We start from the raw sequence: 27593 nt of genomic DNA, 5'->3' as shown, positions 1-27593 counted from the left end.
AAATGTATGACAGTATGAAGATGAGGCAGGTGACCATAATTTATGAAATGCACTCAATGACTCTAAAGATGAATTGTTTATTCATATTGTCTCCAACTGTATTTTCAATTGATGGAATAATATCTCCTATATTTGTAATTCTGTTATTTTATAAGTGTATGAAACTTGATGTAAAGCTTTTCATGATTGGTCAGAAATGTTTTCATTAATACATTTATATATTACAATTATCCCAAACCAAATCCTTTGAAATACAATTTGTTATTTCTAAAAATACATTTTTGGTTTGAAAATGTAAAGAATCACAAAGGTTTCATGTATTTTTACAAAAAAGTATTGACTTTGACATTTCTATTTTCACTGACTAGACAAAAAAGAAACTGCCATCAAACATAATACAAAACCCATATGGATTGTTTAATTATTTGATCTTGTACAAACCATGGCTGCGGTCCATGTGGACATGTCATGAATACAATTTACATACAACAGCACAGTGAAAGTTGCAAACATAAATGGGACAGATGGATAGATTTAATTTCAAAACTTCCTCACAACAGTACATGCTGTAATGATGCACCCCCCCACACATGAAATAAAGTTGCACAGGATAAAAACTGGTCAGTCTTAGAGCCACATCAACTTAAATATATGATCTGTAAGATGATGAAAAAAAAAAATCATATAAAAGCCTTCATGGATAGACACAGGCAAAGAAAAGCAATGATATGCAAAGAAAACACTTCAAAATATAAAGCACACAAGCAAATGTATACAAAAATTTGATTTATATGATTTATAGTTTTATTAAGATATTAACAGGTTTCTTTCATTTTTGTCAGACAGTCACAGATTGTAATTCTTAAATTAGAAATTCATATTTTAATAACAAGTAGTCATGAGTAAAAGATTCTGGAAATTTAGACAAAAAATATACAATCTGGCAAAAAATAAAGCAATGTAACTTCTTTCCTTTTGATTCCTGGAACATTAGAATCGGGAAAAAGTGCAAACGATCCATTGTGGACAATTAAAACAAAATACACATTTATTTTTCTTAAATATTGCAAAGACTTTGTTAAATTATACCCCATGAAAACATAAAGCACAGTTCTGGTTTTCACACATCCATCCCAACAAACGGACCAACATGGTTACATACAACCTTTACAAACAAACAGAAACAGTTGATCAAGACAAAAAGGCAGAAAGACATTAAAAAAAAGAAAATTGCCGATGGAACAAATACTTTTGGAATGTAACATTAATAAATATTTAAAAAAGAGGTAAAAAGCCATTCTGTTTAACTTTATTCCACACGGTGGCAAGGTAAATTATCTGGACCCTCTTTTGAAATAACTGGGTTTCTGCATTTATTTTGCCACAAAATGTAATTCTGATTCATGTCTTAGTCACAGTGATAGACAAACACAATGCCTAAGCTGATGAGACAAATCAGTTTTTGCGAAAGCATAAGGATGCGGACCTCTTTTTCTTTCTCTTTTCTTTTTTAGGATAGATTATTAATGTGCTAACCCACAAGTTTATGTTCATGTTTTTCTACTTTTTATTTTTTTGTTTGTTGCAGGGTGAATATACAGATAATCTTTGTAATCTGGTATAAATGTGCAGTTGTAATAACCTGAAAATCCAATAAAGACAAAGTGACAAAAAAAAAAAGTGTTTGCGCCATCGTCTTCTCACCGCCTCAGACTTTTGTTTCTGGTCTTTTTAAGTCATTTCATTATTTGTCTTTTACTGGAGATCTAAAATTATAAATAAAGTTTGATTAAGAAAATAAAATAAAAAGGGTTAATGTAGGAAACTGTAAATTCAGTCCTAAGAAATCCTAAGAAAATATGTCCATAAATCCAACATGTTGTATGCAGGGAGCATAATCACAACCTGCTGATGGATAACAGCATGCTGAAGAAACAAATGCATCAGAGTTTCAGGTGAAGTTGAAATATTACATTAGTCCATAAAAAAATTAATGGAATCCAACTTCAGACATCTTATTCGTGAATGCTTTTGTTGCACATGGGGAAACTCAAGGAAATCCATTATAGATGCTGCAGACCAGGTTGAGATAAAGGCAGCTGGACCTTCAGGGCTTAGGTGAGATCTTAAGATGTTACAGTTATGGATTGATTTGTTAATCACCAAATTGTCACATTACAACAGCCTCTCTGTGTTTATGTTGTTAGAATAGGACGCAATAGAATATAATGTTCTAATGCATCAAACATATCTATATCAAACTATGTCTGATATAAATATAGGTGGTAAACTTGGGTTTCCTCTTATGCAGATAGCCAGTGATCACTTATCTACAGGAGCAAATCAGTTATTTTGAATTTTTAAAAAAAGGGAGGAATATCTCCCAACCAATATTAAGATCAAACACATGCCCTTGAATTAATGGTCACACATTCCCCCTGAACGTTTCTCAGGTCTGAGCGGGAGCTGCTGAACGTTAAGATGGAAGTAATTGCTGTCAAAAGGAGACTCAACTAAGTATTAACTCCAAGTGTTCACTTAATGTTTCCATCAGACTTGAATGTTTAATGTGTGTGTTTCATTCAGATGGGCGAAAACGTAACAGTTTGAGTGTCATCAGCAAAGGCCCATTGTGTTTGTCTATTATTGTGACTTAGATGAAGATTAGATTGCATTGTTGTGGTTTATTCGAATTAGTTTACATGTTTTTTTTCCTGCCACTGCCTCTATATTTGTATCATACAGAAGTGACTTTCAATACTATAACTCAATTGTGACTATATGAGAGAGCCGTCATCCTATCCATTGTAACTGTAATGTAATTCATTATTGTGCTCCCACGTAAAATAACTTTGAACACAGCAGAGGTTTTTTTATGTGAAGATAAAGAATGGTTGATGATGAAAAATTGCATCAACAATATATTTGCCGGAAAAATGCATGCAAGCAACCACGTATATGATATGCATGTGTGTCTGCAATATTAAGCTCAGATGACAGGAACAGCAGATGTGTCTCATAGACTTCGTTATGTTGCACCTTGTGACTCATAATCCCTTTATTAATGCACGCTACCACCTTCGCCTCTTTAGTCCATTTTCATTCTGAGACGCAAAGCGGTGAATGAGAAAAAATCAAAATGAAAAGTGTCCATGGCAACAAGGGCCTATTAACTTTGCTTTTTTCTTGCAGTTCTTAGTTCATACGTATTGAGTCCCAGGAGGTAATCAAGAAATGCTCATAAATCACATAAAAGGTGCCGCGGGGGAGTCTTTGTTTGCAGCCTTCCCGAACTAAATGTGCAGAATCTGTTGCTTGAAAAAAATCCCCTGGAGGTGAACAGTGTGCAAACCCATCTCCTGAATTATTTCTGTCCTCCTCCCTTACATGAGTAAAGGTGAAACAGTAAAAGCTGTCCATCATCAGGAAGCAAGTGCAGCAAAGCAGAGACAGATGATGAGGAGAGAGGCTGAGAGAGATATGAAGCATGCCCCTCCACAGTCGGCAGCATTCTCCTACAAGGACAAAATGTTTCAATTTTAAAATACGTACTAATTAAGTTCATTTTCTTGTTTTTTTTGTCATTCACATCAATAGTGTATTCTCAAAGAGCACATAGGACATAAGACCACACAAGGATGTTTGTGTGTATGAATACAAATGTGGCATTAAGTAAATAAGGTGAAGCTCACGTGTGCATGATATGCGTGGCAGGACTCAGGGCGTCTGCGAATTTTCTGGGACCTCATCCTTTCGCACTTCACTGATGCATTATGTACAGTGGGGTCAAGGAAGAAAAACAGACAGGGTATCTGGCCCAAAAGTTTTTTAGGAGTGCAGGAAAGTTAGCTTTATATTTGTAGGAATCACCATTGTACAAATACTGTTGTCAGTCAGAAATAAATGGACATTTCTTTACTGACGTCAGTCCAAAATCTCAATATAGCGAGTAAATGTACCCAGAACAAAGTTACAGTTGAGATAGTGAGATATTAAAGCAGTTTGTGCTTGTTAGAGCATAAGTGACACTTTAGGCAATGTGTACAAACATAAAATATGCAGCAAACAGATAAATATAGGTCCCTTTGGTTATATAACTTGACTTTTGATGGTTTGTTGAAATGAACCCACATACATGATTAGAATAAAAATAAAAAGATATATTTGACTTCTTTGGGCTCCAGGGTGATTGCTGGGTACTGACGTGAGCAGTCACAGTCTGCTTGCACGACGAGCATCAGCAGGTTGCTGTCCGGTATCTGCTGCACAACAAACATCCTGACACAAAGGAAAATGACACAAAATGTAAAGTGTGCTCATCAAAAAAAAAAAAAAATGAAACCAAACACGGAGAGAACATTAACACGTGTGCAACAATGTAATGATATAAATAAAACAATACATATTAACTTGACAGAATTAAAAAACATGATTAATATGTAAGAGGAGGCTGTAAGCGTTATGATGTGTCATACCACCTTTCTCCTCACGAGGGAGGTCACATTCAGCCCATCACCACAAAATGCCTTGAATGCTTGTCTTCTCTTGTTGGCCTCATCCCGTTTTCCATCTTTGTTTCTGTCACTCAATCTCACCAGTCACTCTCATTCAGTTTCTCATTCTCTCCCTCTCCATATGTCTCTCCATAACCCTACACACCCTGAATCCTCTCTACTTATTTTCTTCATCCTGACACTCTTCAATAAATACACACAGCTCTCAAGTAATCAGAGCACAGCAAAGCCACAGAAAATGGATTTTTGAAGGGACAATTTAATACGAGTGGTTGAGGGCTTAGAGAGGACTGTGCTACTATTTTTTGCGTGTGTAAGTGTGCACGTGTGTGTTTGTGTGTGTGTGTGCTTACTTCTGGCATCGTCCGCACTTGATAATGCTGTTGGTTTCTTTGACTGATGGCTCGTAAACGAAGCTGGGGTACTCTGTGTCACACGGCTGCAAGATGTCCCCTTTTTTCTTGTGAGCAGAGGCTAATAAAAACACAGATAGGTTCATGTCTTGAGATCGGGAATTTGAATACGACTGGAAGTCAACAAAATAAGGGCTAATGTCTAAAAGCCCACAGGTCAGCTCATCATTGCTGCTTAGGTTTCAGAATGGTGCAAAAAAAAAGCCTATTAGGTAAGGGTGTTCATGCAAACTCTACACAGAAGGACCCCCGATGAGATCCGAACTAGGAAACCTCGAGCCATGAGCATTAGTGCTAACTACCTGAACCTGGATCTCGTTTTGAAGCATTTAGTAGCGGTGTCTGATCCTGCTGAAACCATTATGTAACATGACACACTAAATTTAATTTAGTTTGCACAAGGCTGCACAAAAACGTCACACATAAACAATTAAATGTTAAAGGAGTGAGCTACAGAACATTACTCATGTTCAATAACACTACAAAACAGATACTCACACAAACTGTAGGATGGCTTGGCTAAATGGATGATGAAGATGACGATGATGATGGCGATGATGATGATGGTGATGATGATGAGGCACAGTAGTAACAAGAGTGAATGTGTTATTCATGGCCCCACAGAGACAGATGACAGGTGAGAGGATTAGAGGACACAATGTTGTGATCCTGTAATGATTTCCAGTCTGACGATCAATGCTAGACATGATTAATACATAGCACACAACATATATTTTTACAAATGTTGCAACATAGAGTGCTTGGCCAAAAAGCAAGAGACATGTTCATATTTTGTAAGATCCACCTTAAATTTGATTATGCCATGCAATTGCTGACAGCCCCATCACAGCATGTTTTTACTGTCTGAAGTTAAATATGTACAGCTGATGGTAGAAGTGGCCTATTGCATGAAGCTTTTCTTTTTATTTCTTCCAGATTTCCGTTAAGTTATCAACACTGTGTGAAAAGGATGCCTAGTGCTCCTTGAATCACTCGTTTGCAATTTGAGCTCAATCAGTTCTGGCATTGCTATTTTGGAATATGCTCATGCTATCCGGGAAGAAAAAAACTGTTTTGAGGCAGCTAACCTCATATTTTACTATTGCTGAACCCAATCCTAACTGACTAAAGCAAACCCACATCATGGTACTGCCACAGGTTTACACAGTAGTTATAGGTACAGTACGTTAGGTGCATTACTTCGTTGAATATGGAGCCAAATCAGGGCCAAAAGTTTTGCTAATTTGAAAATAAAATTTGAACCTGAAATTTTTTTTTTACAGTTTCAGTTTTATTTTTTTCAGTATCAGATCTTTTTTTCAGTTTCAAATCTTTTTATTTCAGTTTCAAATCTTTTTTTCAGTTACAAATCTTTTTTTTTCAGTTTCACGTCTTTTTTTTCAGTTTCACATCTTTTTTTTTCAGTTTCACATCTTTTTTTTTCAGTTTCACTTCTTTTTTTTTCAGTTACAAATTTTTTTTTCAGGTTCAGACTTTTGGCCCGGATCTGGCGTGGGGGGCGTGGCATCAACTGAGAGGGGCGTGGCATCATGAGTGACAGCAGAACAGAGAAGGCGGGGGACGTTCTTCAGTCACGTTGCCTTCAGGAAACGTAGGTTGCAGAAGTTATCAGTAGAAGTAGATTCAACACTGTATACACCATATTCACGTGATTTGCAGTGGAAAAAACTGATATTAGTGACACATTTCTGTTTGAAAGGCTGTTTTAGACCGTACTTGGCACCAATCGCAGTATAAAAGCAATAAACTATGCCAGACTGTACAGTTCAACAGCCACACTTTAAAGTTTGACATTTCCCACTTCCACATACTACCAAGTACGGTATGGCTGTTACAGTGTTGAATCATACTTCTACTGATAACTTCTGCAACCTACGTTTCCTGAAGGCAACGTGACGGAGGAACGTCCCCCGCCTTCTCTGTTCTGCTGTCACTCATGATGCCACGCCCCTCTCAGTTGATGCCACGCCCCCCACGCCAGATCCGGGCCAAAAGTCTGAACCTGAAAAAAAAATGTGTAACTGAAAAAAAAAGAAGTGAAACTGAAAAAAAAAGATGTGAAACTGAAAAAAAAGACGTGAAACTGAAAAAAAAAGATTTGAAACTGAAAAAAAGATTTGAAACTGAAATAAAAAGATTTGAAACTGAAAAAAAGATCTGATACTGAAAAAAATAAAACTGAAACTGTAAAAAAAAAATTTCAGGTTCAAATTTTATTTTCAAATTAGCAAAACTTTTGGCCCTGATTTGGCTCCATAGTTGAACACTCATGTTACTCTGATGCTCCTATCAATCTGGAACTTGAAAATCTGGACTCACTAGACCACATGAGGCCAATCGTAACTCTTCCTCGGAAACTGAAGCCTTTAATTCATTAGATGCACTGTTAGATGTTTTTTTCTTAATACTCAACAGCTATTTAATCCCAATAAATATAATTAATCTCATACGGTGAGTATTAAAATTCTCTCAATTTCACAATTCAACCCTGAAGTGAGCTGTTGACTTTCTTTCTCTTTGAAGTTTTTTTTCCAACCATATTTCTTCCTTGAAATGATGATTTACGAAACTCTTTCTTTGCATAATTTTCAGAAACCATTTATTTAATTGTCTGCCTAACTTAACTACTTTCTCTAGTTGTTTAGTGTCACCCTTCGGAAACAGAATAACACATTTCCAGAGGCTCTGACCTGTTAGTTCAATCCCGGAAGGGGCTTTTTCTTTTGGCCAAGCAGTGCAATATACAGTAAATGGCATGAAAAGATGAAATGAATACTTTGAGTGAAATGTTAATGATGACCATTAAAGCAGCACAAAGGAGTTGTTTTGCCTTTAAAAATCCGGTTCAAATGAACATGAAGGAATACTGGATTACTGCAGGTCTCCTCTTTCGGCAGTGGCAGCTTTTTTTTTGCTTGTACTTACCATCAGCAAAATGATCTGCGTGCCAGATGCTGCAGATATTAAACTTCAGTAGAAACCTTATGAGAGGAGAGGAGAGTGGATACAGACAGAGGGAGTCAGTTTTGTGGCCATCATTATAGTCCAAAGTCTAGCAGACTGCATTCAGCGTTCAAAACTGGGCCAAGACCCAAAGTTGTACCATGGGATTAATAAAATGGGTCTTCAAGTTATTCAGCAGTAATTTGTAGCTGGGTTATTCTACCTCAAATAAACCAGTTTCTTAACACATCCACCTTTCTAGTGGATTTATTCCACATATTAGAGCCAATGGAAATATTTGTCAAGTTACAGCCACTTTAACAGAGGGTGGGTCACATTTACAAACGAAAACTGCATCATTATAACCCTTAGGGTCACAAAAAGAATAATTAGAAATGTTGCTCAGGCTGTGAGCTCTGCAATTGATCTACATGAGTCTGATCAGTTTGATACATTTCACATTGATTTTTGTCAGAGAAATAGGATGAAAATATGAAAACAGAATGAAAATAACTTTTTTTCACAACCAGCTAATATCCTTTCTCCTGCTTTCTCTTATCTACCTGATAATTGGGAATTAAAGAAGACATTAAACAGTTTAATTACACTTCATATTATATACTATATTGTTGCAAATATTTAAGTTAAGTTCCTGATGAAATGTATCAAACTGACGACATTTCCAAGAGGCGATTTGAATCCCTAAACTTAGCAAATTATTTCATTGGGTTTAGAGGTTTGTAAACTGTAAATCTGACCCACTGTCTGAGAAATCATCAATGAGATGATAAAATCAACAGCCTGTTATATCTAATGAACACGTTTGCTGTGTGCATGCCATCAACTCATTGTCTCCTCATGTAGAAGAGACAGTTCTGGCTGCCCCTAGGAACACTTACAGCAGAAAGTGGGAGAGGAACCACTTGAAGGTTGACGCCAAACCATAGAACGGCTGAGAAGACAGACAGAAAGCTCATATTTATTGCACAATGGATTACACTGTTGTAGGAGTGTTATTGTAGAAACAGAGAGCTCACTAGCCGTACACTGAAAAGTGGGCGGGCACCGCTGACGGAGTGTGAGTTCATCTTACACATGGCCTGATAGTCGAACAAGGACACCCTGAGGAAACATAAGCAAACACACGCAAAAGCACATGATGTTGCTCCTCTGGCAGTATTTCTCTGACTTATATCGATCCATGACCCTCTCCAGAAACAATGCAGTGCTGTATGACTGAACTTGACCTTTATAGAGATCACAAGGTCTGAATCGCCAAAATAATAATACTAAATTTCCAAAAAATCCTCTTAGCCATAAAACCGTTCTTAAAACATACACGTCAAAACACAAATACTGTGCATGCAAACACACAGATTGCAAGTGAAATTCATGCAATGCTCCAAACCAGTTATGTAATGCCCTATGTCAAATGAAGCATGACAAAATCTCTTTACTGCTTAAAAATAGCACATCTCTGATAAGAGTTGAAACGTAAAAACGGGCAAAGACTAAGGGGGAAAGAAAACCCTTAGCTGTCAAACTAGAGGGGGAGCAAGAAAGAACACCAAGGTGGATGAATTAACTCCTCTGCAGATGGGGAAAACGGAAAAAGGGCATCGATTTAGATGCTTAGATGCATAAGAACCAAAAATAAAGAGGGAAATATTCATAAGCCTTGATTAGGAATGCGCTCTGCTGTTAGTGATACAGCCGGGGGGTGACACATGTATATCCATGAGCTAGATTTAAATACATGGGTTGCTGGCACACCTAAACACGTAAAGTGACGTAAAATGACAAATCATACGTTCAAAGCGCAGCAGACCTTGTCAGGATTAAGTAACCCCGTCAATTCATGACACAGACAGACTAAAGAAAACAGAAACACAAATGCCCTGTCAACCAGTCAGGTAGTGGCTATCAGGTTGTACCTTTTGAACATGCCCATCCTGATCAAGGTGGTCATCACTGACCCATCAATCTGGCCAAAAAACCTTCCCACCTGCCAGGAAAAAAAGGGCAAAGAAAAGCACAATGTAAGACAATCAGTAGTGCTGAATAAGCTGAATCCCTGCTCACCTTTATCACGTCAAACAACATACACATACACACACTGATGTACTAAAACTGCAGACTCACAGCTGTGCTATTTGATGGGTTTCACAACAGCCAGATGTGTTTTGTATATTTTATATCTGTATCAATGCACTTTTTCCTCATAGTGCTGACTCATTTTGAGCTTAAGCTTAATACAGGCTGAAATCCCTCCAGGTTGTCCTTTTGGCTAAAATCAACTATTTCAAAACGTTTCCTCCAAACATGAAGCATCAGATAATCTCATGTATACAAGGAATTAAATACACGGATCTGGCCACACATTGGATATCGGCTCTGCCGGAAACAGGAAAGTGTGACTGACATGAATGACATAAAAAAAGTTTGGACCTGTTTTTCTAAAAAACAATTAAAGGGGTGTATTTCCTTTTTTGTAATGTGATGAATACTGACAGGTGTAAGGACTCTCCAACAATCAAGTCAAAGATTAAAAAGCACTCTAACTATGTTATCTCTGCATGACTGCACATGTGTTTGTGTGTGTATGTGTGTGTGTGAACTTACAACATTGCGCTGTTTAGAAATGAGGACAAAGCCATTATTGTCAATCACGTAGCACTCAATATCCTGATACAAGAGACACAGACACCAATTAGACAGATGGAGTACATCAATAATTCATATGAGTCAAACCAAATCGTTATTGAGCTTTTTGGTAGAGCTCAATAACGATAAAACTCTTCGTAGTAAAGTCATACACTGATTAATAACCATGCAGATAGGAAGATATACTCACAAATCTGTCACAGCGAAGAGGACAAATACCCTCCACAGTGGAGCACTAAAAAAGCAAAGTCATTTTATTTCACACAAAGGATACATTTTCATCAGAAAGAATGAAGTGCAAGTGATTGTGATTGTGAATGTGAATGCAATGAATGTATGTGAAAATAATGTCTGTCTGTCTGTGTTTGTATTGAAATGGGTTTGAAGGTGGGTCACTGCCGACAAGTGTTTGTGTGGGTTAAAGTGTCTCTCTATGTCATAAACTGCTAATACATGCCATATGTGCCATGGCTACCTGCATTCAGCTCCTGAGTGTCTCATTCGAAGGTTTTTGCTTGCGTTTCGGTGATTGTGAGTGTGTGCGATCTGTTTTAATTGGAGTGTGAAACTGACTCCACAGAGCTCAGCGGAAGATTTCAACTTTGGTTATATAAGGAAAAGTAGACTGATGCTCTTGAAAATGAGGATGGAGAAAATATGCATACTTACATCTGTTGTATTTGGCTGAGGACACCCACAAAGAAAGAAAAACACAGATATATTTAATGCGAATGTAAATAATGTGTACGATAGGCAATGAACAGACTTGCTATTTGCTGTTGACAAAGCCCTGCAAATTGTTTGTCAAACATGATTCTGAATTTGCATTTAATTTTCACAGTTGCTTGTTTTAAATATATTTTTTTTCAAGACATGATTGAGCAAAACTCTTCTTAGTCCTTCTCTTACAACTACACTATATGAAATTTTTAATGACAAAATAGACAAAAGTCTAGACAAAAGAGAATTCTTCCTTGAATGTGAAATTTGAACGTTACATTTTTTTCGCAGACTTCATGGCTACTTTACTTCATGGCTACTTTTTCTTTTATCTTCATTGGCTTGGTATCAATGGACAATATGCCATTAGAAACATGGTCAGGCTAAACAGAGCATGTCGCAGTGTGAATGATACCATTTATCATCCTTTTCAATCCTATTACAGCAAAATGTCAGTCTTCTCTCTGCCTTGAAGCGTCGCTGCTGCCAGGCATAAACTTCAATTTGGTGGACTGACAGAAATGATGACACGTCTCCCGTACAATACAGATAAAAGAGAAGACTTGATGGGGGACAACATCTATGGGAAACTAGACTGTCTCATTCAATTAATTAAAGCAGTGCATGAATATCTAAAACTTTGCCAAATACAAAGTCACCGAATTGTTTCTAAACTATCAAACAACCACGTGAACACGTGAATATGTGAAAAGAGTGAATTGGTATAAATGAAATGGAGGAGATGTTAATTTCCAAACTGATACTGAATTTTTGTTTCTCAAATTTGTTTTGAATGGTATAACTAAACTCTTATCCACCATTTGGTCCTCCAGTAGCAGGTGTAACAATCTTCGAAACTTGTCTGTTTCCTGACATGGAAAATGGATCTCGTGGGAACGCTTCATGACACATCAAACAATTTTTACTCTAATATATCGATCATCAAAAACACTCTCGGTGCAGCTAATAATTTTAACACTTACAAAAGAAAGTCATTGTTTAGAGCACATGAATATCTTATAATTATCTAGTAAGAACTATCTTATATTTTACCAATAACAGAAATTTCAAAAAGTCCTAAAAAAATACATATTGAAGAAAAAATATGCTGCTCTGAAAGTTGTGGATATTGTTTGGCATTAATGATGCAGCGATAGATGATCCATGCGCCAATACACACGCATGCCATTAAAGATATTTACTTTTGATAACAAGCCAGATGGTTAATTTCCTCTTTAACTCAGATGTTGCACCCTGCACAATCCCCACCATATATAGTATGACTCAACAGATTCAATTTAACTTAACCAAGCTGGGATGGAAGCATTTACAAATTGTGCCAACCAATAGGTTAAAGATAACAGCCACTCATAGTCATTAGTGTAATGGTACGAGTGGCTTTTAGTCATTAATAAGTCTGTTAATATTAGGTACAACAGATGAAAAAAAACCTCTGAATTAAATCCTTCCTTTTTGAACCCCAAGAGACTTTTTTCTTAGTGGAGCGATTTGCACATACAATCTTCCACAAAAGGCTGAGTCACTCCCCATCTGTACTTCTCTGGTACTCAGTCTGTCTGGGATGCACTTTTCAGTCCCAGTCGTGTTACCTGATCTCAGTTAACCCATTTAGTTGTAGGATGTTCCAGTTACTCTTCTTGTTTTACTACAATAAACAACAACAATAAACAACAATAAAATAACACATTTTTTGATATGCAGTCATTGTTTGCATATCTGCAGTTTTTGAACTGTTTTCACTTAAATAGAAGGCAAATCTGTTTTTTATATATTTTTTACAGTGTCCATTTCACTGGAAAAAGGGGATTAAAGGCCTGATTTAAAAAAAAGCCCTATTAAATTACAGAAATGCTTGTTTGTATAAAAGAGAGAGAGAGAGAGAGAGAGAGAGAGAGAGAAGAGAAAGAAGACTATGGGATGACATTTATATAAATTCTGTGTAAGTAATTGTACCAATAAAACTTAATTTTCAACCTGCAGCAGCTGCAGTGCAGGGCTATCACAGACGCAGGTAAAGAAAAAAAAGACAAATCATAGAGAAAAGAAACATTGCCCGAGTCTTCTCTGGGAGATAAACAGAACTCTGAAGTGTGAAAGACAAAAATATCTATCATCCTCTGATTCCCATTACAATCACTTCACAGCCCGACTCACTGTCAGACAAAGTAAAGCATCAGTGGATTGTGAGAGACATGTGGGGTTTTCATATCGTATAATTCATTTTGTGAATTCAAATAGGATTCATGTTTATCAAATTCTATTTTTCAGATGAAAAAAAAATAAACTCGGGGCAGGATGTGCTCGGGGAGGAAAGTTAAGAAGTAGAAATCCGTGCTGTTTTCTCACATTAACCCTTTCATGGGGCGACAAGGATATACAATACGGTGGATTGTGGCTGTGACTGTTGATAAGTCTTTCATTTGGGATTCACAGTAGGTGCAGCAACTTCAGCCCTGAGGGAGCAGAAGACTTAAAATAGACCGAAGAGAAGCATTTCTCTCAAACACATGCGCACGGCTAGGCCGTGAACGTACACAGGGACAACAAGCGCAGACTCAAGTATGAGTGCATGTGCACACAAACTCTATGAAATAAAGATCAAGTACATGACACCGAGATAAAATGATTATGTAAGATGTTTTAGCAAAAGAGAGAGGGAGAAGGACAGGAGATTAGGAGAGGAGGAGGCAGTGTAGGAGATGAGGAAATGAAGCAATGATGAAAAATAAGAGAAAAATTGCATACAGTAAACTAAAATGGGAATAACTTTCTGTATTGCAAAAATTTAACTGATTACACTAAATGATTCTGATGAGTGCATATACAGACTGCATGCACTCACATACAAACACACAGACATTTGGGAGCCCGTAAGCCTCGCTGTGGTAGCTATCCATCACTTAATGGCTAGCCAGGAGCCGTAAATGGCCTTTTAAGTGCTGTCATTTACAGCCATGGGAGCATAGGAGGAGGAGGGCTGTCGAACACCTGCTGCAGCCAAAATGTTCAGCCAAAGCACGTTCTCGCTGTTCTCCTATGGAACGCTACTAACATCCGTCATCCGGAGCCCAGTCGGACTTTCTAAGTACATCACGCAAAAAAACCCCACTAAAACAAAGTCAATGATGACAAGTAATCTTTCAGTATAATATTTTCAAGGGGTAAGCACTGCTTTAATGGTAGGAGCAGTGGGATGGAAAACATTGCATTGAGATTGAATTAAACAAAGTCTGAATGATGTAATAATAAGTTAATGTGGCAGAAAAAGTACCATTATCATTTCTGAGTCCTCGTTATGCAGCAATATATGTCAGAATAATGGAGCAGCACAAAGAGACATTTCTGAATGTTAGAACGAGACAGAGGTTAAACTCCTTAAATAGGAAATATGTTCTTCAACAGTTAGGTTCTAACGACTGAGCAGCTTCAAATTTACTCACTGGACCTGTGAGTTGGAGTCGCTGTTTAAAGCTTGTGAAATCAAATTAGATTAAAAGCTACAATTTTGATTATTATTTCTACACACAGTCTGAAGTTCCATCTTTAATTTGCAGCAAAAAGGCAAAAGAACGGGCAAGTAGCAAGTTCAGGTTAATGTTTCTGAGGCAGAATGCCGTTCCAGTAAGAGAAAGAGCCAAACAAAAAAAAGAAAAAATAAATTGGAGGAAAAAGCTGATTTTGTGATTTTCCACTTTCCCGAGCTGTACATTACGGGTTTAAAGACATACTGTGTAGCGTAAAATCTCCAAAAACATGGTCACAAGATGTAGGATTATTAAAAAAAGTGGTACAAATTCTGATGTTTTACTTTATTTTATTTTTTTGTACTTTCACAGCTTAATTTTGCTTCTATTGTATTATTTGTATTTTGCATTGTAGGTCAGAGAGGACTGTATATATACATACATATAGCATTATTTGACAATAAAGCTTGAAACTTGAACACTTGAAACAGGAGGAGCTGAATACTTTATATTATGGACACTTTTGTGCACAATTAATCTAACAACTTACTCTGTTTCAGCTGGAGGCAAACCATGGTTCATTGAAAATAATGGGCTTCAAAGGTCAACATACTAAACCCATCTCTCATGTTTGAGCACTTTTACAATCAAATAAAGAACAAACTGCAAATGTCGCTCCTTTATGAAAAACTATCAACACATTATATTAAGGCTAGAGGGTTGTACCTGCGCTGTAGTGGACCAGAATTTGGACTCCATCGCCTCCAGAGTCATCTGGATCCCAATGGCTGCACAGAAACAAAAGCAGACAGAGAGAAAAGACATCAGTTAAGATACTATGTGTAAAATTGTAAAATATTCAGGTCCTGTACAAGAAATGTGGCCTCACTTAGAAATATCCCAGATCCCCCACATGCAAAACCTGCTTTAATTTTTACCACCATTACCGTAACATTTGCATTAACATACTTTTGAGCTGCTTTGTTTGGGACCTGAGCATCTTTCCAAATCTCTCAAACTCCCCCTTGCACTGTTGTGATGTTATTTTTAAAGCTAGAATCATAATGGGCACATTTAGCTTGCTGGTACTGCACCAGTTGTTGTGGATGTGACGGTCTAGACGTTTAGTTTAGACGACGATTCTATTTTCAGGGAATAAAACACTACTGTTGCACATGATACAGTTACGTCCTGATACACAAGACCTTGCAAGTGTAATAGGACATACTTTGCTGTTACCATGGCTACACAAATACATGTTATTTGGTGGTGGAAATGAGACAGTAAAAATAAATTCACTTATGAATGAAAGACAAAGTCAATATAAGAAGGTGTGTGATAAATTAAATCTCATCATATTGGATCATGAGTTTGGATACAATCTGAGAATATGACTTTTTTTTTGCTGCACGTTTGGTTTGGTTTACTGAATTGGACTATTTGTTTGCCTTTCAACATGTTTAGGCTTAAAATATGACAAGTTCACAACAAAAAATATACTTGTTTTAGTGATAAAATACAGTTTTCGCAATGTGATTCTGTGTTGATTTGTGATTTTCAGGTGATGGTAAAACACAAGTAGCAGCACAATATGCGTACTATCATGAGCAGCAAATCTAGTCACAGAAAAAAAGGGTAAGTTTTAATACTGGTACTTCAGAAGAAAGAACATTAAAAAGATGAATAAAGCCCCAGAGTGAGAGACTTTATCGCTCTCTCGGCTCTCAAGCTGGAGGAGTAAAAGACGACCTCCTGTACGGATCAGCTCTGCCGTCAGATCTCAACTTATGAGAATACTTTTACAGTAACTGGCCTTCTAAGCCTCTGCAGTTCTGTGTGAACTGTCTATTCTTAGACAGGATTCGTGTGTGTCTGTGTGTGTGTTCATATGAATACCATCCTCTACAAAACAGCACTCCCAGTCACCAAAAGCTATGTGTGGAATTAGATTGCGTTAGTATACGTCTGATACTGTACGCATGTGCACACGCGCACACAGTGGCAGAGTGATGTCTTAAGTCAGCTTAAGGCTGTTTGTCTGTCAGTGTTTCAGTCAGCATGGTAATGTGAAAAAAGGAACCATAATTGCATAAGTTCTTAGCGTACACACGCCGCAGACATCCACATGCACGGCAGAAACACACACGCTGTGAGGGAAGATATGACGCTTCATATTAGCATCAAAGACTCAGCGATTTTCTCTCGGCATGCATTGTGCAGTCACTCAGGGAAAACCTCCATGATGCTCACAATATACAAGATGCATACCATAAAAACACAGATGCTCTCAACACAGACAGATACAATAGATGCCTATGTTGTACACAGCACAGCAGCATAATACCGATATTTGCTCCTAATTTTAGGCCCAGGAAGAAATTTAATTTGAAAGGCTTCAACATATGTAATATGCACACAAGCATGAAGCATGCACGCTCACAGTCATACTGCCAGTCAGCTTAGAATAGCTAATTATCTCCGCACTGTTGTTCAGATGTCAGAGCAGCTCATCCACCCAAAGAATATTAGAAGAAATAAATAAACATACCCAGAATTAGCTGTGTATATATTTATACTAAAAGTACATCAGAAATTAGTTACTGTTGCTTTACCTTATTTCACTGCTGTGAAGTTACAGAAATGAAGGTTTACCAAAGACTGTGGCACAGTTGTGGTCAGAAAAGTAAGTATTCCTCCTGATTGTGCTTGTAACATGAGCTGTGCGTCCTAGGGAGAATCTGCATATCGCTCAGATTAAGCTGCTACTTGATCCTCATCACTTTGTCCAATCTTTTGGAAATCAGTACCATTGCTGAATGGTGGCTGTAATGAGCCTGTAATCAGTCACTCGCACAGGAAAAGGTGTTTGGCTGATCAGGGAGTTGTTTATCTGTTCATACTGCCTGGGCAGCTCGCGCAAAAAAGGTCATGTGACAATTTAGTGCAAAATGTTCATATCTGATCTGTTATTTCTGCCACTTAATAATAATTTTTAAAAAGTACTAGGAACACTAACTCTCTTTTCCTTTCACCTCAGTCGTGATTTTCACCTTGAAGTCATCTACCGCAGCAATAATCTCAAATTAAGTGTTTGAAGGCCATTACAGCGGGCATCAGTGATCTGACGTCTTTGCTTCTTGGAGCGGAAGGCTGATAGGCCAAATCTAATTAAACCTACCACACTGATCCCCCTCTGTGTTTGTGTGGGAATAGTGCTTTTTTTTCTTCTTTATAATGTGTGTGCACACAGCTTCCAAGCATTTAGTGCTTAATGCGTGCTCAGTCTCCACTCAGCTGTGTATACAGGGAAATGCATGACCTTGGACGCATGGAGGTGAAAATGTTTTGTGCTCTTGGGTTTACTCTGTGTCTCATGAATGCATGTACGTGAGATTATCCTGTATGTTCACAGTCTGAGGTGCAATTACCGTGAGCTGGCAATCACAGTCGAGCATGCTTTCAACAGGATGTTAATTATTGGAGAAATAAATAAAAAAATTAAGGAGGAAAGAGCTGGAGTTAATTGGTTATTACACTGGTGAGACGGAGGGATGTGAGCTGTGACTGCTAAAAAGACTAAATGAAGGAGAACGGGCCTTGAACAAGTCTGAACAAGTCTCACTTTAGTAGTGAGACTTGTTTGAGTACATTAGTATACAGGGTTGACCATTGGGAGGCACTGCTTTTAATGTTCTTTCGTTATTAGTAGTAGTTTCATATCTATCTGGAAAGCAGATTGCGCTTTAATTACTTGTATGAAAAGAACTGCAGAGATAAAACCTGATTCACTGATGATGAGCATATTTCAAATGAAATGTCCTATGCATGTGACCAATAATCAGCGAGGCAATGATATACAGAGTGGAAAAGGAAAACTAGAAAAAAAAGTCAAATTCCAAGCATCTAAGAGACAAAAAAGACATTTTCCCATGGGGCTTGCAGCGTTGACTCAGTGACCCTGCAAAGCAGTCGATCACGATGAACAACAGGACACCTTGTCTCATGCTGGCGCAGCATCTTGTTGAACACAAGAATGTGTCGAAGCAAATACATCTGATAAAGTCAGGTGATGCTGATGAAGAGCTAAAATGTTTATCAAAAGAAATTAGGGAAGATGACTAAGGTTTAACCTGCTAGACTGCTGCTCATTTTCCTGTAAAAAAATAAGTCAGAAAGGGCTACAGTAACAGTCTGTTCAGTCAGCATCCTACTGTTTCACACCAGCTTTGTGTTCGCTTGAATTCATTGTCATAAGGCGAAGTGAAGGACATGAAAAATTAAAGACATGTTTCATTGAATGGAGAATTAGTATTTGCCACTGAGCACAGGATGAGTCATCAAAATGTTCTTCATTTTTTTTAATAGGAAAACAACGAAGAAAAAAACCCAGCTTCACCATGTGAAGCTTCACCGTGAGACGCCCTCACATTCACCTTGCCGTGCACACTTTCCCAGAAACCCTGCAGTACATGTTCACACATTTTTGACTCCATTAAACATGCTTGTGTGTTTGTGTTTGTCTTGCACCAAGGTTGCACAGAGAGGGGGTCAGCTTGTGTTAAATGAGCAGTGAAGAGAACTAGTGTTGATGGTTCCCTTAGTGAGACTTCGGAGGAGCAATTAAATATATAGAAACTCAGACAGACTCAATAAATTAAACCGTGCTGGTGGGGGACAGTGAACACAAGGCCAGCTGTGGAGAGGTCATTTCATTCATTGCTCTTTCTCTTATACAAAATAGAGAGCAGACTGTGTTTACAGGCAATGCATGAAGCTGATCTAATACACGATACATGTGGAGAAACAGTAAAGAAACTAGGCAGGCAGCCACCGAAAGGGGTAAAAAAAAAAAAGGGCTAAATAGGCTGCCAACAGTAGATTCATTGATGCAGGTGAGTCTCCTGAGTCAGGAGGTACAGGTGAAACAATCTAAAAGAAACAATTCTTTTTGTACTATTTTTTCCAATTATTGCCATCTTCACAAAATAGATAAATTAGATCTCAACAAAAATGTTCTGAAAAGCATTTGTGGCTTGTTTGATGTCTTATAAGGGAGCGTTTCTTATTTGAACTGACTGTGACAACAAGATTACTGTTTATCTGAACAAATGTCAAAGACTCATGTCTGTTTTTATGTCTCACTCCCTCTATTTATTTGGACTCGTTGTTGTAGACACAAAAACAACACTGTCAAAAAGACAGTCAGTTGAAAAAGGAGAGAAGACAATACAGATTGAAGCTTTCTGACTTAGAAATGGATTTTGTGTGCAGTTTCCGTCAGTCTCCCTAATGCACAAACACGTAATTACAGTAAACAGCCACAAATGTCAAGCATTTATCAGTAAGATGGAATCAAACAAGCAGTTTGGGGGTTTATTTCTGTCTTGTTTCAAATGTTTTTTTCTCTCAATCGTTGTATTTACATATAGTTTGGTCCAGAGGTCTTTGGACAATGACAGACTTTTTATGCCTTTATATCACTACAGGGATGTAAAATATCCCTGTTGTGATCAATATGTGGACTTTAATGTAAGGGGTTTTACAAAAACACATAGTATTTACTATTTAGGAATTACAAAGCTCAAAACATCATTTTTGGATGAAAATCCTTTACAGTTAAAGACTGCCTGAAGTCTAGAGCCCACTGACTCCACCAAACTCTGAGTTTTTCTGTTTCTGGGCCTTTCCACCTTCTGTTTTGGACTTCAGCAACAGTTTCCTCAAATAATGACGACTCAAAGTAGAAGATTCTGTGATTACATAGGTCTTACGTGCAAGACTAGTTAAAGAATATACAACGGTTGTCTTTATGGAAATTACTGCAACATGTAAAGGGGGAATGAATCCCGATTGGTAAGGCTTTGAAAATGAAAAATACCTGTCAAAGGATGTCAAAGAAGATCCATTTTGTGGTTGTCTACATGCTGACCTGAATATTCAGTCCCACATACTTTTACAATGTTTATTCACCATGAAAAAACTGAAACTTGCTCCTCACACAGATCAATTCTTAACCTTTTAAAGTCAAGTACTAAAATGAATGCTTGGGATTCCCAAAAGCAGAAGTCTTCCCCAAAGCCTCAACAGAAACTGAAATAAAACTGATGCTGCCAAGTTCTAACCTTTGTAAACTATGCGTACTGCTCAGAGAGAGAGAAAAATCAGTACCAGCTGAATTTATAATCACAACAAATAGAAATCAGTGATGTATTTTATGTCTTAACACACACAACTCCCCTAAATGCACACAAGGAAGCACGTTTTAATATTTATACACATGAGTCGCAGTCATCTTTGTGTCAACTCCATCAGACTTGTACATGACCACACACACCTCTGGGCTAATGCTCCCAAACATCTGAGGAGTTGACAGAGGCTGCGATGACATCATGTTACCAAAGCAACAGGCAGAGTGTGTGGATTGGATGAAAGCCTGATGACTCAAGCTTCTCCCTCGTCTTTGTCTGTCACACCATCACCTCATGCTTTCTTTCTGTTGAAGTGTCTCTCACTTTGTCATGTGGAACTTTCTCGACATCAAGAGGCTTAGTTTACCTTTGGAAAGTTCAGAGAGGTGGCACGTGTTGATGAGGAAAAAACTAGCCTTGAATGTTTCATGCAAGACCTGGCGAGTAGATGTGTACTTTACAGAGGTGGAGTCAAACTCTGATTCATAAATATATAAAATGTAATGTAAATCAATAGATAACAGAGAGGTTAAAATTATTTTCATTTATCGTGAAACCCAGTGAGGCATGCTGAAGATGAAGCAGCATCGGGAGCAGGTGGCGAAACAAAGCTAAATGCGTGCCCTGCTTCTTAAAACTAGAAATAATTGCTGTTTTACACGGCTTGGGTGGAACTTTTAAGCCAGTGGAGCCTACCTTAAGTTAACCTAGTTTCCGAGCCTTCTTGGAGGCTCACTCACTAAATCATTCATAGCGGAGAGACAGGGAAAAGCATGTTCCTGTGTGTGCGAGAGAAAAAGAAAAGGTTAAAGCAAATGGCAGTTTGTGCTCATAAAAGGGCCATTTTGCCACACAGCCAAACGCAGTTCAAGCTGTGATGTTTGGAGGCAGCAACCACCCAGCCAGTCTTTGATAATGTGAAAGGAGGCAGACTTTAGTATTGGTTGTGTCTATCCTTTTAGTTCTAATGACAGTTTTCTTCCTCACAGTATTATTCAATTGCAGTGTTCAGTTTGGCACAAAGGTTTATGTGAAGGCTCAGTTCCTCCATGGAGCACGTCCTGCCAAACATTATTCACCATGATCAAACATGAACTTTCGTTGATATATCTCTGAGGGGGCAACTCAGTATTGTCACAACTTGTAAACGCACATCATGCTAGCAAGAAAATGTCAAGTTGTGTTGAGTAAAAGCAAAACCACAAGGAAACCCCTTGGCTCAGTCAGTTATGGGGCCACAGTTATGTCAGAAGTCAAGAAAGCAGTAAAACATGCTCATAGATCTCGAGAACAACTTCATCAGAAAACAAAACAACAACCCACATGTGCAAGAGATCTGGCCACTGCTCACTGGAACCTGCTGCGAACGCTCAGAACGACAGTTTTAAAAAACGCCACTACTGGAGGAATAATACAATTTGTTCATGATTTTTCTGTTCAATGACTCAATCACCATTTAATGAATCACTTCATACCTCAATTACCACAACATCTCAAGCGCTACATAACACATCCTCAAACATTTTTAGAAAAATTGAAAGTAAGCATATTTAGTGTTTATGTTTCATTAAAACAGTAAAAATACACACAACAGTCTGCAAACTGTGGAAACTGGACTGGCCATGGATTTAGTTTTGTAATTCAAAGAAACACTTCAAGAAATGCTCATCTACCAATCTCACTGTAAATAAAACAGAGTTTTAAAAAATAAGTATGAACCGACTCAAATTCCAATGAGCGGTGTAAAAGAGTTGGATTAGAAAAAGTCTCTTTCCTGAGTCAACAGCATTGTTGCTCAGCTTTCCTGCTCACATCTTGCTTATCCTCTGTTCTGTTGTTGCTCATCTCTCATCTTTCCATGTAACTGTTTGTCTCTGTTTACGCTCAGCCAGTTTAACCTGGTCCCTAATTTAAACATCCCCCTTGTTTTCTCCATCTCATTTCCTCCCTGATTCCCCCATCGGCCCAGGGCCACTCTTTTTCTTCTATTCGTCCTCTCCTCTAGGAAATCCCTCTCTACCATCTGTCTGGCTGTGATGAATTTGGCGCCGTTCTAAACAAATGAGCTCGGCCGAATTAACGAGACTCTCCGAGGGGATGAACTTTGAGCAAGTTTGGGAGAATGTGTGTACCTAAAATGCTTTGTTATCTGTCGACCAAAGCATTTAATTCATCCTGCCCTGACAGACCACGTGTTGCCGGAACACACAAAGCTGGTTTCATACATTCAGTTTCTTAAAGTCCTACTCAGGTCAGAATCCTAGCTGCACCTGTTCTTGGTCGACTTCCAATGTTAGCTGTTGTTTGTACTCAAGATGAGACACTTCGTAAATAAACCACAGATTTAAAGAACTGGATGAGACAAACCATGTATTTAAGTGTCAAAATTATAATTTTAAGCTTCATGTCACATTTTATTTATATACTGCAAATACGCCACAAAATACAATCTGTATGCACCATAAAACATTTTTGAAAATAATTTAAGGCTGTAAATATGAGGCATTAGTGTTTGATGTCCCAGACTGTCTGGTGAAGATGATCTTTTGAGAATTAAGGGAGATTTTTCTCATTGACTTCATATAATATGCCATATAATTCTACTGAGCCCCAGAAAATAACTGTTTAATATATTCTTTGGTTTTAGAGGAAGCACTATTAATGGTCCTGACCCTGTGTCTTTATTGATTATGTACTTAAAATAGGACGTGTACTAATGTGTTATCATTCGACTCTTAATCTTGCAACTCCAGTACATAAAACAACATATCTCTTGTTATTTTGTGGGTAATTAAACAGTGTTCTTGAAAAATGACCATATCTAGAAGGTAAAATATTTTCAGGGAGTTTCAGAGTCATGGATGGGACTGAGGCATGGATGAAAAACTGATTATTGGGATTCAACTTTAAAGAAATTACAACCCCCCTTTGCCCTTGTGTGGGTGGGTGAGTGTGTGAATACATGTACATATGAAAGTAAAAAGATAGATGGCACCTTGAAGTCATTTGGCCTGTGCAGGGGCTGCTGGTAGTGCCAAACGTGCCCTGCCAGCTCTGGTGTTAATACAAAACTGTAGGTCAATTCATCTTTACTGACGCTCGTCCAACAGCACAGTAAATTACAGAGCTGGGGAGGTGGTGCAGGTGAGGGAAAAGAGATAGAGAAAGAGAGACAGGAATGAGGGAAGAGGAGGATAAAAAATATGTGACTTCTGATCATCATCCATATAAGGAATCTTATTGTGAATGCATCAGACCGGGTTTAAATTAATATATCATCAGTGTTGGAAGCAGAAGACAGCAACGACTGCAGGGATTTAATCATGCCTCCAAGATAATAAATAAACCAGGATTTCCGGTGCTGTGTAATGAATATATTTGACAGTGAAATGCTCTAACACCATAAGGGACAAATAGAAAAGATAAAAATACACTTTCTTGCTTGAAACCATTGGCCTTAATCATTTCTCATAGCGTTTATTTCCTCCATCATTGATGGAACAGACCTGGCCGTAAAAACCAACTTGGCAAGAGACGCTGGCATTTTCATTTGAGGCCTTAGCCAGAAGTCCTCACTGCCAATTGCAGAAAAAGCCCCAAAACATTGGATGGATTGCTTAAAGCACATCATGCTCACTTTGCATTTTTATTTACTGTAAAAAAAAACAAAAAACAACGTATTTCTTCTCACATCTCACGATGAAATGAGATTCGAAGAAATTAAACAAATATTTATGAACCAATGCTTTAAACACCTAGTAATTGCATGATGTTAATGTATTTGTCATCATGGGTGACAGCTACATTTAACTCCAGGAGTAATTCAAGGTCCATTTTTCTTTTCCCCTGAATGTGAAGTCTAACAATAGTCAATATTGGAAGGAATACCGAGAACAGCACGGACAAGAGGAAATAGACGTTGACTTGCAATGATCAGAGTAATTTACATAATTCAAGCTGTAGCAATTATGTTTCAAGGAGAAAAGTAAAAATAGGACATTGATGATCAAAATGGGCAAGGTGCCTGGAAGATGTTCTTTCCATCTTGCTTTCAGGTTATGTGACAGAGTCTGCTGCAAACCTAAAGGCCAAGTTCAAACACTGAAAAATGAGTCCTGGATATAAAATATGTGCCCTGCTGTGTGTGCAGAACCGATGAAAGGTGCAAAAGTAAGAGTTTGCTTCACTTTCTTTTCATTTAAACAAACATAATCATGGAGACCTAATTGCTGTTTTAGAAATGTTAAATATGATCGAACTGACAAGATGGAACTATTTTCACCTAAATACTGTATGTGTACCACTTGATTTAAACCAACTGTCCAGTATGGTACAGCCACACTGTACCTGGCACGCAATTATTTGCAGCTTCATGCGGCAAATCCTGGTCACTGACCTTTGTACTCTGGAGACAAGAGGCAGAACAAATTAGAGGCTAATTACCCTTTTGGGATAAACACACACAAGACTTTCATGTGGACGGCCAGATTTAACGCTTACTTTTATTCCCTTTCTTCCGGCCGATCACCTTCCACAGCTGAGGGCTGTGTCCTGTGGCAGGGACCGGTGAGGGCTACTGGCACATTCACAACGTTAGGTGTACACAGGAAACCAGAGACGCAAGTTGTATTTGTGTGTTTGTATGTTTGTTGAAACCACAGGTACATGTAATCAAGGAGTCTTTGTGTCCTTTCTAAAACTCTGGGCAAACATCCTGTTTTTTAGTGTGTAAATGGACAAAAATAAATAGATATATAAATATTCTCCTGACATCTTGTGACGCTGACATGAAGTGTTGGTTTTATTGGTCTTAGTGCATATATAACACACCACAAGACTCGCTGTTTGATTCGATTTGAGCACCCAAACCACATAGGCATTAAAATCTATGTGAAATTTCTCAGGCTATACAAGGGATCCTTTCACTGCACAAAAGGTATGCTTGAAATCTGTGTGTGTTTTTCTAGATTTCGAGAGACAAGTCCTGCGCCATCTGCCAACAAAAACAAAAGTGCAAGGAGAAAATACATTTCCTTCTGAAATCCTCTTTTTGTCAACTGCATCTGGCATTTTGCACAAAGCAAAACGATAATTTGTTTTATTTTCATGCTTTTTAAATTTTCTTTTCTTTTTTTTTTTTTTACAGTTTGCCATGAGACATGGTTCTATAAACTCATTGTTCCACAACAAACACTCATTTTGGAAAAAGAACAAAAAAAGATGTCATGGCCATGAATTAAGGTGCCACTGAGCACTGTTACCTGAGAGGTCTTAATATTATACCAGTGGTTTCCAAAAAGTGACATTTTCCTCTGGTGACACGGTTAACTAATGTTATGACACATGATTTTCCCTTTAAAGCACCAGGAAAGTTGGAGGTTGCGATCGGTTATGTGGCAATCAAGAGAAGAAGGATTAGATATGTTGCTCAAGAAAACATTCAAACACTGAATGTCAGCTGTTTGTCTAAAGAAGAAGAGACACACACCTGGATGAAAAGTGCTCATCTGGTGAACAGTTCTGTTTCAGTTCTTTATGGTAAATACTCGTCTCCCATTTATGCACTGCCAACTGTGCCAGATGATTCACATGCTCATTAACAACACAATGTGCGTGTTTCTGCTATGATTCATTCCATATAAGGCCAAGCCAAGTAATTATAAGCTGTGTGCAAACAAACACAGACCCCCCCCCCCCGCGCCCCTTCCCAGCATCAGCAGCAACTTGAATGATGCGGAATTGGCTTACATCCATTTCTTCAGGATATACTCCAATATTAACTAAGAAGCCATTTATTTCAAAAGATATTGATTTTATCTCCAGAGATGTTTTCTGTTGCTTTTAAAAATGTGAATAAAACATGTAAACACACTCTAAAACGTGCATGGACAGTCTAAACCCACACGGAGACACACAAAGTCAGCTGTTACGAGAGATGCCACAGGGAATAAAATGAAAATGAAAGACGGGTGAGAGAGACGTGAAGCGAGAGTGAGAGAGAGAGAGAGAGAGAGAGAGAGAGAGAGAGAGAGAGAGAGAGAGAGAGAGAGAGAGAGAAAAACAGGAAAAACAAATTGAGGGAGGAGAAAAGCCCATGTGGCAGAGGGAGATTCTCATCTCCACTGAAATCAGCAGATCCCTCCCTCCCTCCCTCCTCTGCTACAGCTTTTTATCACGCATCTTTCCTTCTGTCCCCCCTCCATCAAGCTCATCCCAACCTGTCCTCTGCTTCCCTCTCCCCCCTCTCCCTCCTATCATTGTTTTGTTCTTTTTTGACCAACCTCGTCTGTTTCTCTCACCGCTTCCCACTCCCCTCCTCTCTCTGCCTCTCTGTTTTTTTCCCCTCATCCCTCTCTCGGCTTCCACTCTTTGCGTATTATATTTTGCTCTGTATTCCACCTCCCTCGTCCTTTCTGTCACCGTGGGAGAGCTGCAGGCAGACAGAGGCAGCATACCCTAATGTTACTATATTTGACAAGGCACACACACACATATTCTCCTGCCACACGCACGGCTGCGCACACATACGGAGAAGAGGAAGGGGTAGGAGGGGATGCCAACACTTAAAAGACACACCGGAAAGACACACACACACACACACACACACACACACACACACACACACACACACACACACACACACAC

At 38.2% G+C, this 27593-nt stretch overlaps 1 protein-coding gene across 6 annotated transcripts in view; it reads right to left on the bottom strand.

Annotated features, from left to right (window-relative positions):
* Positions 1 to 396: 396 nt before the first annotated feature.
* The window catches only part of cacna2d4a (calcium channel, voltage-dependent, alpha 2/delta subunit 4a), an 83567-nt gene continuing 56370 nt past the window's right edge, over positions 397 to 27593 (bottom strand). For 4 of the 6 annotated variants that reach the window (XM_061715016.1, XM_061715021.1, XM_061715018.1 and 1 more), the window contains 13 exons: positions 15487 to 15548; positions 11225 to 11239; positions 10746 to 10790; positions 10514 to 10576; positions 9826 to 9896; positions 8938 to 9013; positions 8791 to 8843; positions 7874 to 7929; positions 5426 to 5446; positions 4868 to 4988; positions 4163 to 4278; positions 3693 to 3775; positions 397 to 3515 (listed from right to left, as the gene is read on the bottom strand). In XM_061715016.1, coding sequence (XP_061571000.1) covers positions 3423 to 3515; positions 3693 to 3775; positions 4163 to 4278; positions 4868 to 4988; positions 5426 to 5446; positions 7874 to 7929; positions 8791 to 8843; positions 8938 to 9013; positions 9826 to 9896; positions 10514 to 10576; positions 10746 to 10790; positions 11225 to 11239; positions 15487 to 15548 — 875 coding nt within the window. In that variant the 3' untranslated portion in view covers positions 397 to 3422. The remainder of the gene's footprint in view (positions 3516 to 3692; positions 3776 to 4162; positions 4279 to 4867; positions 4989 to 5425; positions 5447 to 7873; positions 7930 to 8790; positions 8844 to 8937; positions 9014 to 9825; positions 9897 to 10513; positions 10577 to 10745; positions 10791 to 11224; positions 11240 to 15486; positions 15549 to 27593) is intronic. The other 2 variants (XM_061715019.1, XM_061715020.1) reach the window with 1 other exon arrangement.

The sequence above is a fragment of the Cololabis saira genome, chromosome 23 (genome assembly GCF_033807715.1).
Source record: "Cololabis saira isolate AMF1-May2022 chromosome 23, fColSai1.1, whole genome shotgun sequence".
NCBI classification, from domain to species: Eukaryota; Metazoa; Chordata; class Actinopteri; order Beloniformes; family Belonidae; genus Cololabis; species Cololabis saira.
The sequence above is the reverse complement of the archived record's forward strand: the minus strand, read 5'-3'. Positions and strand labels throughout refer to the sequence as shown.